Source organism: Choristoneura fumiferana, chromosome 26 (genome assembly GCF_025370935.1).
Source record: "Choristoneura fumiferana chromosome 26, NRCan_CFum_1, whole genome shotgun sequence".
NCBI lineage: Eukaryota > Metazoa > Arthropoda > Insecta > Lepidoptera > Tortricidae > Choristoneura > Choristoneura fumiferana.
In genome coordinates, this window is record NC_133497.1 from 2,509,112 (window position 1) to 2,525,245 (window position 16,134).

Genomic DNA, 16,134 nt, shown 5'->3' on the forward strand with positions numbered 1-16,134 from the left:
ATTTCGTTATTGATGATCGATTTTGGGATTGTTAGTTGATTTTCTGACGACAAAAAAATGGTTCCGATTACGAATGACGCGGAACAGTATCAGCAGCAAGTTTTAACTCCGTCAAGTAAAATTAATGTTTTTTTTTTTGTTTTTTTTTTTCGTGAATGATTAATTGCGTGATTGACGATTGATATTGTGATTAATGTTTTTTTTTTGTTGTCGATCAATTTCATAATTGATGATTACGAAAACGTAATTATTTACGTTATCGATTAGTTCATCATCATATCAGTTGTAGGACATACAATATTAGACAGGCCTCCCCCTGATTAATTATGTAATTGAATATTTTAATTGAAATATGCAGCTTGCTCACCCTAATGTTAAACCATGTATGTATGTGAACTCTTTATTGTACAAAGGAAAATAAACAAAATACAATTGACAAACTTTGAGATACTATACGTATATATTTTTATACTATATGTACCTATATATTTTTGATACAGCATTTGCCGCCAGGTTTTCCCCTAACGGCAAGTACTTCGCGAGCGGCAGCGCCGACGGCTGCGTCAAGCTTTGGGACACCGTGTCCAACCGTTGCTTCAACACGTTTGTGAACGCGCACGACGGACACGAGGTCAGCTCGGTGGCGTTCACCGACAGAACAGCAAGGTTGGTGCCATCATGTTATTGTTAGCGATCGAATCGTTATTGGATAATGCTCTCAGCTAATACTTATTGTCTTATTAATCTCTCGTACGTCTAGACACAGATGTGGCAAAATTAAGGCCATCTTTTTCCATATTTTTATTTCAATCTGTGAATTTGGTTTTATTTTGAAAGGTGATATTTAATAGGAATGTCAGAGTGCCAAAGAGACAGAATGCGTGAGTTTATTTGATGTAAGACAGAGACGTATGAGCTTGAGCGATGAATGAAAGGGAAGATTAAATTATATAGGTTTAACGTAGTGTGTAGGAAAGGGACGAACGATATGATAATGCATTATGGTGGATTCAGTGTTTGTTTTTTTACATGGCGCTGCGGACGGGATTCGAACCTGTGCGGGTAAACAAGGCTTGGATGCAGTTTTTTTTTTATTTCCGACATACGAGGGGTTATTTCGCTTTGAGTTAAAACACACGTCTTTTTATCTCTGAATATTTTTGTTTATGTGTTTTTTATCTTATAAGGCGATGTTTTATTACATATTTTGTTTTTTATCTTGCCAGAACAACATGATATCTTCTTATGATCAAATCAAAGAACAAACAAATCAATCATAGATGAAAAAAACATCAATTATAAAAGAAAAAAAAACATAACGCATAAAAACATCACAATTAACATAATTAAAAGACAAGACATACATGACGCTAAATTGGTCCCCACTTAGTATAAGGGGCTGATTTTCAGTGACGACCTTATCTAAAAACTAAATAACTAAGCGAATGATAGCACTCACGCCAACAACTCATGAAAAAAAAAGATTAAAAAAAATATATTTTAAAATTGTATGGCAACACCGTCACAGTTCAATCGTGTGCGGTTGAATTGTTTGAAGTCACTGCCAAAAGTATACTTTGCAAATATGAATAATGCATATTACTATCAAAAAAGGTTATTTAAAATCAATCATTCTTTTATTAAATCTTTGTCGCCGCCATAATTCTAAAAACAGATTCTCCATAGTGTCTCATTTGGATTGATCACATCACATAGGTACCTATAGCTACAGGCGAAGCAAAATTTCATTTCATTTTTAACCCCCGACGCAAAAAGAGGGGTGTTATAATTTTGACCGCCATGTGTGTCTGTCTGTATGTCTGTGTGTCTCTCTGTGCAGCTTAGCTCTTAAACGGGTGGACCGATTTGAATGCGTTTTTTTCATTTGAAAGTTCTAGCGATGGTTCTTAGACATGTTTTATTAAAATCGGTTCAGCCGTTTTTGAGATATTGAACTTTGAAGTGACAAAGTCGGGGGTTTTGCCAACTTTTTGTTTGGTTAGGTTATTTCTTTTCAGTTAATTTCAAAGCTGATTCAAGGGTGTTAAAAAGCTTGTATTTTTTACAGTATCTTCTAACATCGGGGCTGGATTCTTCCATTAAGCTATGGGAGCTCTCGAGCAGCAGGTGTCTCATACAATACACGGGCGCCGGAACCACTGGTAAGTCTGCTGTGTACGGTTCATATCGTTGACTGATTCGCGGAACCCTTAAATTAGTGACAAAAAGGGCAAACTAATAACACGGCCGCACGTGTACCTCTAGTTAAAAAAGTTAATCTATATAAATAAAAATGTTTGAAAACATGTATGTGCGCGCATTTCTTCAGAACGGGCACCTTTAGTGCATTCGTTCTTTGTTGTGGATTTAAAAGTTTTCAAAAGTGAATGAATGAGTGACACAGAAGACGCTTGCAGGGTCGATTTAGTGTCAGCTAAGAAAATTCGAAAATAGGAGTCCGTATCGTACCGTCCCGCTCACTCTTGTATTAAATAATACAAGCGTCAGCGGAACAGCAAGATACGAAGTTCGAATTTTGCACTTCGTAGTATAGGGCCGTCGTGATGGATAGGGAATATGGATGGGGAAGCCGTGGTGGTCTAGCGGTTTGACCTATGGCCTCTCAAGCAGAGGATTGTGGGTTCAAACCCCGGCTTGCGCCTCTGAGTTTTTCGAAATTCATGTGCGGAATCACATTTTAAATTTACCACGAGCTTTACAGTGAAGGAAAAACATCGTGAGGAAACCTGCACAAACCTGCGAAGCAATTCAACGGTGTGTGTGAAGTTCCCAATCCGCACTGGGTCCGCGTGGGAACTACTGCCCAAGCCCTCTCATTCTGAGAGGAGGCCTGTGCCCTGCAGTGGGACATATAATGCCACGCAATGCCATGCAATGGCTGGATGATGAGTATAGGGCCAGTTTCGTTATGGGAGCTATCCAATTTTCCGAGATAAAAACAATTCTATGTGCATCTCAATTTATCTCCTTACCAAATTATACATCACAATCGGTTGAGTAATTAAGTGTGAAATCGTAACAAACACACTCACATTCACATTACAATAGTGGTTATGATTATGTATATTTCCCTTTCCCAGGCAAGCAAGAGCATCAAGCGCAGGCGATATTCAACCATACCGAAGACTACGTCATATTTCCCGACGAGGCGACCACTTCCTTATGCACCTGGCACTCTAGGAGCGCGTCGCGGGCGCAGCTCATGTCGCTGGGGCACAACGGCGCTGTGCGGTGAGTGATGACACCAGCGACATTAGCTACACTAGCTACAAGACAGACCCTATCGACATAAGCTACTCTAGCAACATAATAGACCTTAGTGACCTACCCTAGCGACAACAGCAACTAAATGCACTAGCGACACAGCTACTCTACCGACAAAACAAATTCTAGCGATATAAGCTACTCTAGCAACATAGCGACTAGCTACACTAGCGGCATAAGAGACTTTAGCGATATAAGCTACTCTAGCGACACCAGCGACTAGCTGCACTAGCGACATAATAGACCTTAGCGATATTTAGCGGATATTTTGGATGACATTGCAAGAACGATCAGCAAAAAGTACAGTCCGCGAAAGAAGCTTGTATGATTTTTTTATGATTTATTTTTCATTTCAGACACATCGTGCATTCGGGCACTGCGCCGGCCTTCTTGACTTGCAGCGATGACTACAGAGCAAGGTTTTGGTACAGGCGTAATACGCATTAAAATAATGCATAGATTTATATCAAAAATTATGTTATAGGTTAGTATTAAGGTTTAGTTTTAATTCTGGATAATAAAGCAGTGTCGTCTTATTTGTCTTTTATTTTCAACTCGTGTGCTATTACGGCCCATCATTATCATATCAGCCATAGGACGTCCACTGTTGGACAGAGGTTTGCCCTATAGACCTCCAGTTGCTTCGGTCGGAAGCGGCCTGCATGCACCGTGAACCCGCGCTTTAACCAAAGCAGTTAGACAATACGGCCTTAGGTCATCTGTTACTGACCTATTATTGCTGTTCAATAGGGCATATTAGGCAAAGCTCTGCGCAGGGGCGACAAGCGCCACAATACAAATAATAGGCATATCGAAAATACAAACTGAGAGAAGGATGCACAGAAAAACCAGAAAAAGAGACCAGCACTGGGAATCGAACCCAGGTCCTCAGCATTCCGTGCTGCGTGTTACCCCTACACCACTGCTGGACAGGAATCTAGACACGAATTTTTCCTATGCATACATATCTCAGGTTGCTTATTTCTACTTTGCTACTTAAGCAGCAGCACTAGCGACATCTATGTGGCATCGACAGACGTCACACTCTTTCGGAACCAACCGGTCACCCAGACAAGAGATGTCGCTACTAAGCAATCAAATTATGATTGGTTTTTTGGATTAATAATAGGCAGTTGATTGACTTCATACTAGCGCCCGAATCGACGCACGCACACAGCCAAGCGTCATTTACACGGCCGCTAACCCATCTTCGCAAGACAAAGCTACGCAGTGCCACGCCGCGCAGTCCGGTCGCTGGTCGAGTGCTGTGCCGCGCCGGCCGCTCTATTCGCCCCTGTTTCGATTCCGTAACGTGGCTATAGCGCTCGGTACTAACTAGGTAGGTACTATAATATTTAATGATGGCGTAATTAATAATAGAGAGAGAGAAAGACCATTTTTTACCGTTGCCGCTACTACCTTTACCGTTAGGTAGAGACCCAACCTACGACATAAGTAAATAAATAAATGAAAAGGGTCCACTTACTTGGCTATATAGCTCGACTGAAGACTCGCCCTTCAGCTGGTGTCCAGTCAGGTAGGTGTTGTGACTGCTGGCTATGAAGTACTGGCTCAAAGGTCCGTTCATCTCTTTGGCTAACTCTTGGCTCTCGGCGTCGTCTTCTTCAGGTTTGCTGTTAAAAAATCTGTATCAGCGAAATAACCGAAAAGCGAGTACAGATGTGTGGTGAATACATAATTCTTTTCCATCGCATTTTCTTGGAAACGTTCCAGCTAGCCTGCGGGGCTACTACAAAATTCGAAAATTGAAGTTCGTGTCGTTCCGTCCCTCTGACACTTATAATACGGTATTTGACTATTTTGTATATGTTTTATAAATTAAAACTACACAATGCCTGTTATCGAATAGAAAAACAATTTTTAAGCTACCTTTACAAATAACAAAGTTATAAAGGTTTGAAATTCAAGATTAGACAGAGAAAGACATACTAGCATGTGACGTCACACGCCAGTACCGCCATACTTGCTGCACATAGACGGACCGTTTTAGAAGACCGGATGGCTAAGTGGTTAGAGAACCTGACTACGAAGTTTGAGGTCCTGGGTTCGAATCCCGGCCGGGGCAGATATTTGTGTGAATAACACGAATGTTTGTTCTCGGGTCTTGGATGTTTAATATGTATTTAAGTATGTATTTATCTATATAAGAATGTTTATCCGTTGCCTAGTATTCATAGTACAAGCTTTGCTTAGTTTGGGACTAGGTCAATTGGTGTCAAATGTCCCATGATATTTAATTATTGATTTATAGAAAAGCGTTTGAGAAAGAGACAGGTTTATAGATTTTTCAAAAAATCACTATATATATCCAATTTTCAACCGATTTAAATTTTCTCTTCGCTAACACTATCTGTTTATCTATATTTTCATAATAATATTAAGCTATGGCAAAATCAGGAGTTGTCAAATACCGTGGACCGCACGACACGAACTTCGAGTTTCGAGCTTCGTAGTAGCCCTGCTGCTTACGGACACGATATCTCGGACCGCTTGGGACCAGTGCGAGCGCGATAGCCATCCGCTTGAGACACGCGCTGTGAACTTTTTTGTGCAATAATGGTGCACCAAAAAAAAAGACCTAACTGATCAGTTGACGGTTGTTTCAATTCAAAATTAAACGGTGATTATTGTCGTTTTTTAAGCTACCAGTGGTTTCAGAGAGATAAGTAGGTATAACAATGAACATTAAAATTAAAATATTTTAGTTATTATTAATTTATATTTCCATTCTTCCCATTTCAATAAATCCAACAACTAGATACGAGTGCCACTACCACGATAGTTTTTTGTGCATAAGCCATAGTTGACAACCCTAGAGCGACCGCCGAGCGTAGGTATGAAAACTGAAGTATGATATGATATAGATATGAAAAATTTACCAAAAAATCTCAAAAAAGTTATTGAAACTTGGTTGATGACTCTTAGCTACGATGAAACTGAGGAGGTTATTGCAGGCAGCCTGTAATTAAATTTACACACATATACACACGCGCACACACACATACACACACACACACACACACACACACGCCCACTTTAGGTTAAGAATTTGCTTTGTGTCAACTTAGTATTAAGTAGTTCAATTACTTAAGTAACTGCTGTAAATTGTAAATTCTCTGGTCTCCGCGATACAGGCCCAGAGTCTAGTGCGGAGTCCGCCGATGAATCTAAATTGTAACCTTGTTATATTTCAAATAAATTCTTTCTTTCTTTCTTTCTGAAGTACATACATGAGATTGACTTCTGTACCACCTATCTGTTTTGTGGCGGCCGGTTGTAATAATCTTTCACCCATTAAAGTTGTTGGCTCTCCTCTGCTCAGGCACGAAGGCGTAGTTGTCCTTGTCTGTCAGGAAGCGTACAAAACCTTCGAAGGAGAGGCAGTTCTCGGACCGCAACGTCCGGTCTGGTTCGTGCCTCTGTAAAAAAATGCTAAATTCCATTAACCTAATATTATATATAATAGTACATTTAATTTAATTGCTCTTCTTTACTACTCAAAAGTTGACCGGCGGAGATCCCTTCAGGGATATCTGCCTTTGCTTACTTTTTTATAACCTTTTTGTAGTATAAAGAGCAGGGATATAACGGATGTGGATTTATCGAAACCGAAAGCGGAACCTGATGTTTTCAATTAGTTTATTATGGAACCAGAAACAGAATCGGAACCAAAAATACCAAGTACATTTTATGCGACAAACATACACACGCACACATACAAACTGGTTATCGCATTTAAGGGTGATACTGTTTAGCGGCCTAGCTAATACCGACATGGAAATACCGACCCGAATTATTCGTATAGGTACCTACTCACCATAGTAACTCATATCAATTTGACAATGAGTTTCTATGGTAAACACGAATTCGGGTCGATACGGGTATTTTCATGCCGGTATTAGCCAGGCCGGTAAATAGTCTCACCCGCATTTATAATTATTAGTAGATTTAACAAATCTTAGATTAGTGCTAAATACGTACCTGAATAATGTCCTTTAGTTGCTGCTCAGTCTTAGGTTCGTTCTGTCGCGTCTCGCAGAACTTGCCCAGCGTTGGGAGCGTCAGCACCCGCCCACTCACGTCTGGACATGCCCCTGACAAAACAACGATGTAATCAGAAGCCGTATTGTCTAGCGCTGATTCGCGATCTCATTTACCATCTCTTTCTAACCTCCTTTTATACCGTGTGATAGAAAGAAGGGTGTTCTGCCGTTTCGCAGAATTTCCTTTGGCCGAATATCACTTGCCAACCAACTTTTCGCTGATGATTCACTTTGACAACTAGGTAACTATTACTTCATTTTTGTATGACAACAACTATTAAACGTACGTTTCGTCAATACAATAGTTCCCTTTTCTACATAAGCCAACTTTTTATTTAAACTAGAATGTATTTGGTTGACGTTGATCGACAGCTTCCACGTCTTTGGGGGAGGCCTATATCCAGCAGTGGACGTCTTTCAGCTGACATGATGATGATGATGATGGTCGAGTGGTGTGTTAACACTCTTATTTAGGTACAGATGACAACGAGATTCAGTTACGTTTGTATTTCTTAATCTATTGTGGGCCAATTGATGGCAAAGATCGTCGACGACCGATCGATTGGTGTAGTAAACAACCTGTTCGGTAATTCGAGAACTTACCCGGTAAGGCGGCTGCGGCGAGGAGGTCGAAGGCTTTCTTCCTCGCCGCCTTGTCGCTAGGGGGTTCCAGGTCTAAAGACCCGTTTCTCGTCAGGAGACCTGGGGACAAATAACATGAGATTTTTTAAGGTTTTTACGCGAGCAAGCAGCAGACTGGGTAGTATTATTCGTCTAAGTAGCAACTGGTCTCAGTAGCAAGTGATCTAAGAAGCGACTAGTCTAAGAAGCAACTGGTCTAAGAAGCAACTGGTCTAAGTAACAAGTGGTCTAAGAAGCAACTGGTCGAAGTAGCAACTGGTCTAAGAAGCAAGTCGTCTAAGAAGCAACTGGTCTAAGTAACCAGTGGTCTAAGAAGCAACTTGTCTAGTAACAAGTGGTCTATGAAACAACTGGTTGAAGTAGCAAGTGGTCTATGAAGCAGGGGGCTCTTCGAGGCTAGAGTGAATAGGCTGTTACTGAACCTGCACTTCTCATCAGGTGAGATAAGGCTCAATCACGGCTCAGTTTTATGTAAAAAAAAACAACTGGTCTAAGTAGCAAGTGGTCAAGCATTGAATGAAATTGTTATAAAGAAAATTATAAGCAAAGTATAGTCGAGTTCATAAACTTGTGAGCAAAATATTTATCAAAAATATCTGAACACGACTATTGTTAATAGCCCACAGCTCTTACGACATCGTCCACCTAGTGGGAGGTCTGCCAAAGCTTGGTCTTCCGGTCTTGGTCGCCACTCAAGGACTTTTCTCCCCTCAAACTGCCGCTGCTTTCAAAACACAAATATTAAAGGTCACCTGTCCTAAAGGCCGTCCGGCTTCGGAAGAGTTCGGGCGAGCTTCGGCTCTTCTCGGCGAGCAGAGGAGAGCGCGTGCGCGGCACGGCGAGCTGCTCGAATACGTCACATAGCTCCGAACGCATTGCTAGACTGTAGACAAGGAAGGCAGATCACAGTTAACACGTTCGGCCCCAGTGACACAACGTCTGTGACTTTTTAGTTCTTACTCTTATGCCAGTGACACGTATATGAGAGAGAGAGAGAGAGAGAGAGAGACATTTATTTACACATATTCGATACACAGAAAAAACACGTTAGGATGAAATAATAATTTAAAAAAAAACATCGAATAGTATAAATTGGGACCCACTCAGCATAATGTTGCGGCAAGCCACAACGCTGTTTTTCAGTGGGACCCATTAAAACTAAACACATAAATAAAGACATATACACACTAGGCTGTGACGACACGAACGCCAGCGGAAGGTAGTAGGTAGTACCTATTTTGTGATTACTGTGGGATATGCGTTATGCAATAGCTTCATGGATCGCATTCAGCTCCGGCAACGTTCCGCTAAGCCCTTACGCTATTGAAAATACAAACTGAAACATAGATGCACAGAAAAAACAGAAAAATAAAGACCATCACTGGGAATCGAACCAGGTCCTCGGTAATCCGTACCGCGTGCTATACCGCTACACCACTGATGGTCAACGGTACCGACACGAATTTCCCTATGCACCTCATATCCCAGCTTGTGTTTCTTACTTAGTCACTTAAGCAGCGACGCTAGCGACATCTATGCCGTAAGCCCTCAAACTTTTCGGCATTCTTTTGGAACTAACCGCTCACCCGACAAGAGATATCGTTTCTAAGCAATCAAATTAAGATTGTTTTTTGGAATCTTTTTGTATTTTTTATTTCAATTCCAAATTTTTACTTTTACGGTCATCCCGTAAACCGAAATTGAAAATACAAACTGAAACATAGATGCACAGAAAAAAACAGAAAAATAAGACCATCACCGGGAACCCTTACGCTATGCCAGCCTTTAGGAGGTACGGATTATTTTGACACACATACGTGTTAACGACGCATAGGAGAAAGAATTTTTGATCACAAACATTGTTGTTACTGGCACCGGAATGAGTTACGTCTGTGACACGTATACGTGGCACTGGCATAGAAATAGAAGTGACTGCTGTGGGATATGCGTAGGCATAGCGTGAGAGCTCGGTGGATCGTTGCCGGGGCCGAAGTTATAAATAAATAAATCATCATCCCAGCCTATATACGTCCCACTGCTGGGCACAGGCCTCCTCTCAGAACAAGAGGGCTTGGGCCATAGTTCCCACGCGGGCCCAGTGCGGATTGGGAACTTCACACGCACATTGAATTGCTTCGCAGGTTTGTGCAGGTTTCCTCACGATGTTTTCCTTCACCGCAAAGCTCGTGGTAAATTTCAAATGTAATTCCGCACATGAATTTCGAAAAACTCAGAGGTGCGAGCCGGGGTTTGAACCCACGACCCTCTGTTTGAGAGGCGATAGGTCAAACCACTAGGCCACCACGGCTTTTTAATAAATAAATATCATGGGGCAATTCACACCAATTGACCTACTACCAAACTAAGCAAAGCTTGTACTATGAATACTAGGCAACGGATAAACATACTTATATAGATAAATACATACTTAAATACATATTGAACAACTAAGACCCGAGAACAAACATTCAAAGTTAAGAGAGAGAGGGGTTAGAGTTAAGTGGAATTGTTATTATATACTTTTTTTAACTAAGGGACCCCATACATCCCTGTATTATTATTATTTTTTGTATTTTTTTTTTAATTGTATACTGTAGTTTTTAAGTATTTTATTTGTAATTATTTTATGTTGAAAAATGACTTTCAGCCAAGTTTCTAGCGGCGCATTCTTCTTGGCAATGATCTTTCCGAAAGCGCTGGTAGCTTAAAAAATGACGTGTAAAAGTGCCCATTGCGGCCTATTTACTGAATAAATGATTTGAATTTGAGTGACTTTTGCTTGTCAACCGACTTTACGAGTATGCCAAAGATTACCTAGTGGCAACCCAACCGAACCGGTAGATGCTATGTGAGCCGATATGGATGATGATGTCTTACCTGAAACTCCTGAAGAGAGACACGAAGTCCATGAAGTCGAGCTGCGTGTCGTAGCCGACGGAGCCCGTCCGGAGGTGCTTCAGGTTCTCCCAGAACCGCTCGCTCGTCTCGAGCCTTCTTAAACTACAGGAAGCAGTGCTCTTTTAGTTAATTAACTATAAAATACTTTTCACACCTCTCCTTCAGAAAAGTAATTTTTCCTCCCTGACGAGAGGGAGCAAAGTGCAACTTTTCTGTTCAAGGCTTTTCTAAGTATTTTTATTGCAAATGCCATTTTTTGAAGTTGATAATTGTAAAGCCACGCCATTTTGTATGCTGGTTGTTCTTTAATAATATTTAGATTTTTTTTTCAAGTTTCTAATGCTCGGTGTGAAAAGTAGTATGAGCCCAATCGGGAGCGAAATTATTTTCATCTTGGGCGTTAACACTTGAATCCCTCATTACGCTCAGGATTCGACTTTAGAATCCCTCGCTACGTTCAGGATTCTGTTGTAGAATCCTTCGCTACATTCTGGATTCAATGTACGCCCTCGCCGTAAATACACCATTTTGCTCCTTTGTGACACGAATAAATATTGTTTACCCGCGACCTTGTATTTTTATCATACAGCTGGCAAACGAGCAGGCGGTTCACCTGATGGTAAGTGATCACCGCCGCCCATGGACACCTACAGGATTATTAGGACTGCGGGTGCGTCGCCGGCCTTGCAATAGGCGATACACTCGCCTTTTGAAGGTACCCAAATCATAGCTAGATGGAAAAACCCCAGCAGCGAGTCGTAAGGAACGTTTAAACCGCACAGTGGACCTTACGATAGTTAATGCAACAAATATATATAATAATATGTTTTATTCGACTGGATGGCAAACGAGCAAGTGGTCTCCTGATGGTAAGATCACCACCGCCCATAAACATCTGCAACACCAGGGGTATTGTAGACGCGTTGCTAACCTAGAGGCCTAAGATGGGATACCTCACGTGCCAGTAATTTCACCGGTTGTCTTACTCTCTAAGGCGAAACACAACAGTGCAAGCACTGCTGCTTCACGGCAGGATTAGCGAGCAAGATGGTGGTAGCAATCCGGGCGGACCTTGCCAAGCCTAAACCTGCAATATGTGTTCATGCAGCTTGTTCTCCACATTGTAAGAATACACACACCACCAGAAAACACTCAATCAAAGTTCATCCTCAGAGCATGTGCCCAGCAGTGGAACGTATACGTATGTAGGCTGGGATGATGATGACAATATCCATACTAATAATAAAAATGCGAAAGTGTGTATTTGTGTGTTTGTATGTTAGTCCGTCTTTCACGTCGAAACGGAGCGACGGATCGACGTGAGTTTTGGTATAGAGATAGTTTATGGGCCAGAGTGACATAGGCTACTTTATCCCGGTAAAATGCACAGTTCCCGAGGGAACAGCGCGCGATAACCGAATTCAACGCGGGCGAAGCCGCGGGAAAATGCTAGTTACTTCTAAAAATAAACCATATATCAATGCAGGTGGTAGGACCTTGTGCATGGTCCACCCGGATTGCTACCACCATCTTGCTCGCTAATCCTGCCGTGAAGCAGCAGTGCTTGCACTGGTGTGTTTCGGCGTGGAGAGTAAGACAGCCGGTGAAATTACTGGCACTTGAGGTATCCCATCTTAGGCATCTAGGTTTGCAACGCATCGCAATACCCCTGGTGTTGCAGATGTTTATGGGTGGTGGTGATCTCTTACCATCAGGAGACCCACTTGCTCGTTTGGCATCCAGTCGAATAAAAAAAAATAAATGGTGAAACAGGAGGTAAGTGTACCCGTGTGCAACATACCTACTCCTGTTAGGTGACCCCCCCATGATGCTGGTGGCAGCAGCGGTCAGGCTGCTGTGCCGTGGCGCGCACGGATGGTGCTGGCTCATCGCTGCGGAGTACGAACTGGAACAATAGGGCATATTAGGCTCATACTCATACTCATACTCATACTCTTTTATTGGTAATATCATTATTACATGTCATTTTGTTAAATTATTCTAATATTCTAAGAACCAATTAATTAAATAATTTTCACTCACTGTCGGCGGCTTGTAGATTCCGTTGTTTTCACCGGTCAACGGACCGTCTGTAAACTAGTGATGCAATGGTTATCCGGCCATTCCCCTCGACGTGTCTATCCACCCTCGCCGTACCGGCTTAGGTGGCTATATGAACGTCTTGGGTAAAATAAAATGGCTCGTTTTATGCTCTTGTTCTACAATCCATTTTTTTCCGTTCGTGAAAATCGAAGTTCATATCGTCGGCCTAACAGCTGCGCGCGTCGTGTGCGACGGGTTTTGCCTGCACCCGCGTCCGCGAAGTGCACCCGCGAAGTGCGCCCGCGCCAGCTAGCGTAGGTCCTGAATCGTTGGTCATTTAAAACAAAGATACCTGTGTCGAGGCGAGCCCTGTATGACCTCGTCCTCACTCCTCGTGCCCGACGTGTGAGTGGAGCCGTAACTCTTCGGGGAACTGGTCTTCAGTTCTGACGTAGACTTGTTTTTCTGGAAACAAAACCAACTTTGCTAATTTATCAATCGATCAATCAATAAATATATCAATCATTTATTTGCTAAAGTATGTAAATAATATGACAGGTAACAAAATACATTATTAGGGTACAAAAACAATATTAGAGCTTAGCTAATATTTAATAATAATAATAAAATAAAATCTCCCTGTTGCCGTTATTAATATCGAGAGGAATGCGTTGCGAGGGATGTGTTGCGAGGGATGTGTTGCGAGGGATGTATTGCCAGGAATATGTTGCGAGGGATATGTCGCGAGGGATGTATTGCCAGGAATATGTTGCGAGGGATGTGTCGCGAGGGATGTATTGCCAGGAATATGTTGCGAGGGATGTGTCGCGAGGGATGTATTGCCAGGAATATGTTGCGAGGGATGTGTCGCGAGGGATGTATTGCGAGGAATATGTTGCGAGGGATGTGTTGCGAGGGATGTATTGCGAGGAATATATTGCGAGGAATTCTAAGTCACTAGTAGCGGCTAGTAGCGCGTGCGCTCCGCTCCCGTCTCATCGCACTCCGCTCACTAACTTGAAAAGAGCCCGCTACACATCCTTGCACCGTTCAGCTACCTCGCACATTGGTGGAAATGCGGGCATCTGTTCAAACATAGTTTAAGGCCGTCTGGCAGGGCCCTGGGTTTTTACGAACTATGGCTTTATTAGTTGAGATCAGGATATTTACCTTAAACTTGATGCCGGAGCACCTCATGGAGTCCGTATGCGATTCCGTGAAGACACCTTTGACCGGCGTGGAGTGCGAAGAACTGCCGCAAGTGGACTCTCTGCCGCCAAACACCTTGACATGCATGACAGATGTATGAGATACCGTATTGTAAGTGACTTCAAAGCCAGAACAGTACTTATGCCAATTTAGATATCACAGAATGCAACAATATTTATTGCCAGGGAGCGAATTTTTGACGTGGTTAACAACGAAATGACGTCACTTTGTACATACGATTATTTATTTGCGTTACTTTCCTACTTCTAGTTTCTTGGGTATACCTAGTTGTGTATTGAGCAATATTAGGGTTTTCTTTTGACATCTACACACACCCCAGACAAGTTTTCCAGTTTTCTTTTGACAGGTCCCGGGTTCGATTCCCGTATCGGGGCAGATATTTGTATGAAAAATACGAATGTTTGTTCTCGTATTTAATATGTATTTAAGTATGTATCTATCTATATAATTATATTTATCCGTTGCTTAGTACCCATAACACAAGCTTTGCTAAGCTTACTTTGGGACTAGGTCAATTGGTGTGAATTGTCCCGTGATATTTATTTATTTATTTATTATCTACTCTAACTTTATTAGCATTAGCATCTTTACTATGAAAACCAATATGCCAAAATCAAAATTTATTTTATTTTCCAGAATACAGTCAAGCGGATGTTGATAAATATGTACAGTCAGCAACAAAAATATACCTTTGAACCGCCAAAAATATGTATACAGGACTTTATTGCCTGTACATTAAGGTCGTGTATAAATATTTTTTGCACTTTGGCTGTATCTATATCTTTGTTGCTGACTGTACCTATTACAATTTTTGTGCAGTGTTTATTAGTACTGTTAGAACATGATTCTGGAGGCTAAAATTTGTACTAAGATGTTCCGAAAAGTTTTAAAAGTAGGTACGTAAGGTAAATGGCACATATTCTTGAAGCTTACCCGTATAGCATCGCTGACCAGGGGCTCGCAGCAACATCCATCCTCGTAGTACAGAGCCGTGTATTTGTTCTTGAGCCACGCCAGACTCCTGTCTGCCAGCTTGGCCTGGCTCATCAGAGCTCTGATGACTGCGTGGAGGCCTACTGCCCATACCCTGGGGACGAAAGATATATGTACAGTACCCGGCGATAAAGATTGCACATTGGTCTTCGGAAAAAGACAATTGGCTGTTCACGACAATTTCCGAACACTGGCGACCAATCATCGTATTTATTAAGTGACGTTTTAAATGAAATAAATACTGCACCTTTATGAACTTCATTAGTAAAATTCGGGTATCTATAGAGAGCTGTTGTAACTACTAGAAAAAGGATAGTTCCACCTCTTTCCTAAAGATGCCTTCGTACAATTTAACACCTTTTCAACACCTCTTTATTATATATTTTCATCTAAATGCGTCCGTACTCTATTGCACCTGTAACACGACTGACAAACGTCACATAGGTACAACGCTCTACGAAGTCAAAATTAGCCGAGTCTCTTTCCAAAGACCGATGTGCCATCTCTATGGCCGGGTAATGTAGGTCGCTTTGAGGGATTGCAGCGACCCTTAGCGCCATCTAATCCTCACACAGAACAACTGTAACGTCCTAAAACGCACTATTGTTGCATTAATGCAACTTCCGACGCTCTTCCTTCGGACTAACGCCTAACGTCTGCCCGGCGAGAGATTGCTCTTACGTTGCCTATCCCCACACGACACCAGTCAACCTTTTAATTGTTGTTGCTGTTGTGTTGTGTGTAGAAGTTATAGGGTTGTCGGTTGCAGTTATCCGACTATCGATTAATAACATTAGATAGAACGGGAGCGAGTAAAAATGTTATTTTTAATATAAGATTTTTTTGCTGACTACTTTTTGTTGTCTGTACTTGCATTGTCATCTAAACTACAACTGTATCGTCTACATATCCGTACCAAATTTCAAGTCGGTACTATTAAACATTGAGGAGTTCCCTCCTACGGAGATGATTCTGGCAG

At 41.8% G+C, this 16,134-nt stretch overlaps 2 protein-coding genes across 2 annotated transcripts in view; one reads left to right on the top strand and one right to left on the bottom strand.

Moving 5' to 3' along the window:
* The window catches only part of CstF50 (cleavage stimulation factor subunit 1 Cst50), a 55,489-nt gene extending 51,668 nt beyond the window's left edge, over nt 1–3,821 (top strand). Inside the window, exons 9-11 of the mRNA XM_074108033.1 lie at nt 2,069–2,162; nt 3,102–3,252; nt 3,642–3,821. Of these exons, the coding sequence (XP_073964134.1) occupies nt 2,069–2,162; nt 3,102–3,252; nt 3,642–3,732 (336 nt within the window). The 3' untranslated portion in view covers nt 3,733–3,821. The remainder of the gene's footprint in view (nt 1–2,068; nt 2,163–3,101; nt 3,253–3,641) is intronic.
* Nucleotides 1–16,134, bottom strand: part of LOC141443095 (1-phosphatidylinositol 4,5-bisphosphate phosphodiesterase epsilon-1-like) — a 392,276-nt gene that overhangs the window by 78,850 nt on the left and 297,292 nt on the right. The window contains 10 exon segments of the mRNA XM_074108307.1: nt 4,772–4,919; nt 6,598–6,725; nt 7,288–7,400; nt 7,953–8,051; nt 8,744–8,874; nt 10,869–10,991; nt 12,691–12,795; nt 13,285–13,397; nt 14,103–14,216; nt 15,096–15,249. Of these exon segments, the coding sequence (XP_073964408.1) occupies nt 4,772–4,919; nt 6,598–6,725; nt 7,288–7,400; nt 7,953–8,051; nt 8,744–8,874; nt 10,869–10,991; nt 12,691–12,795; nt 13,285–13,397; nt 14,103–14,216; nt 15,096–15,249 (1,228 nt within the window).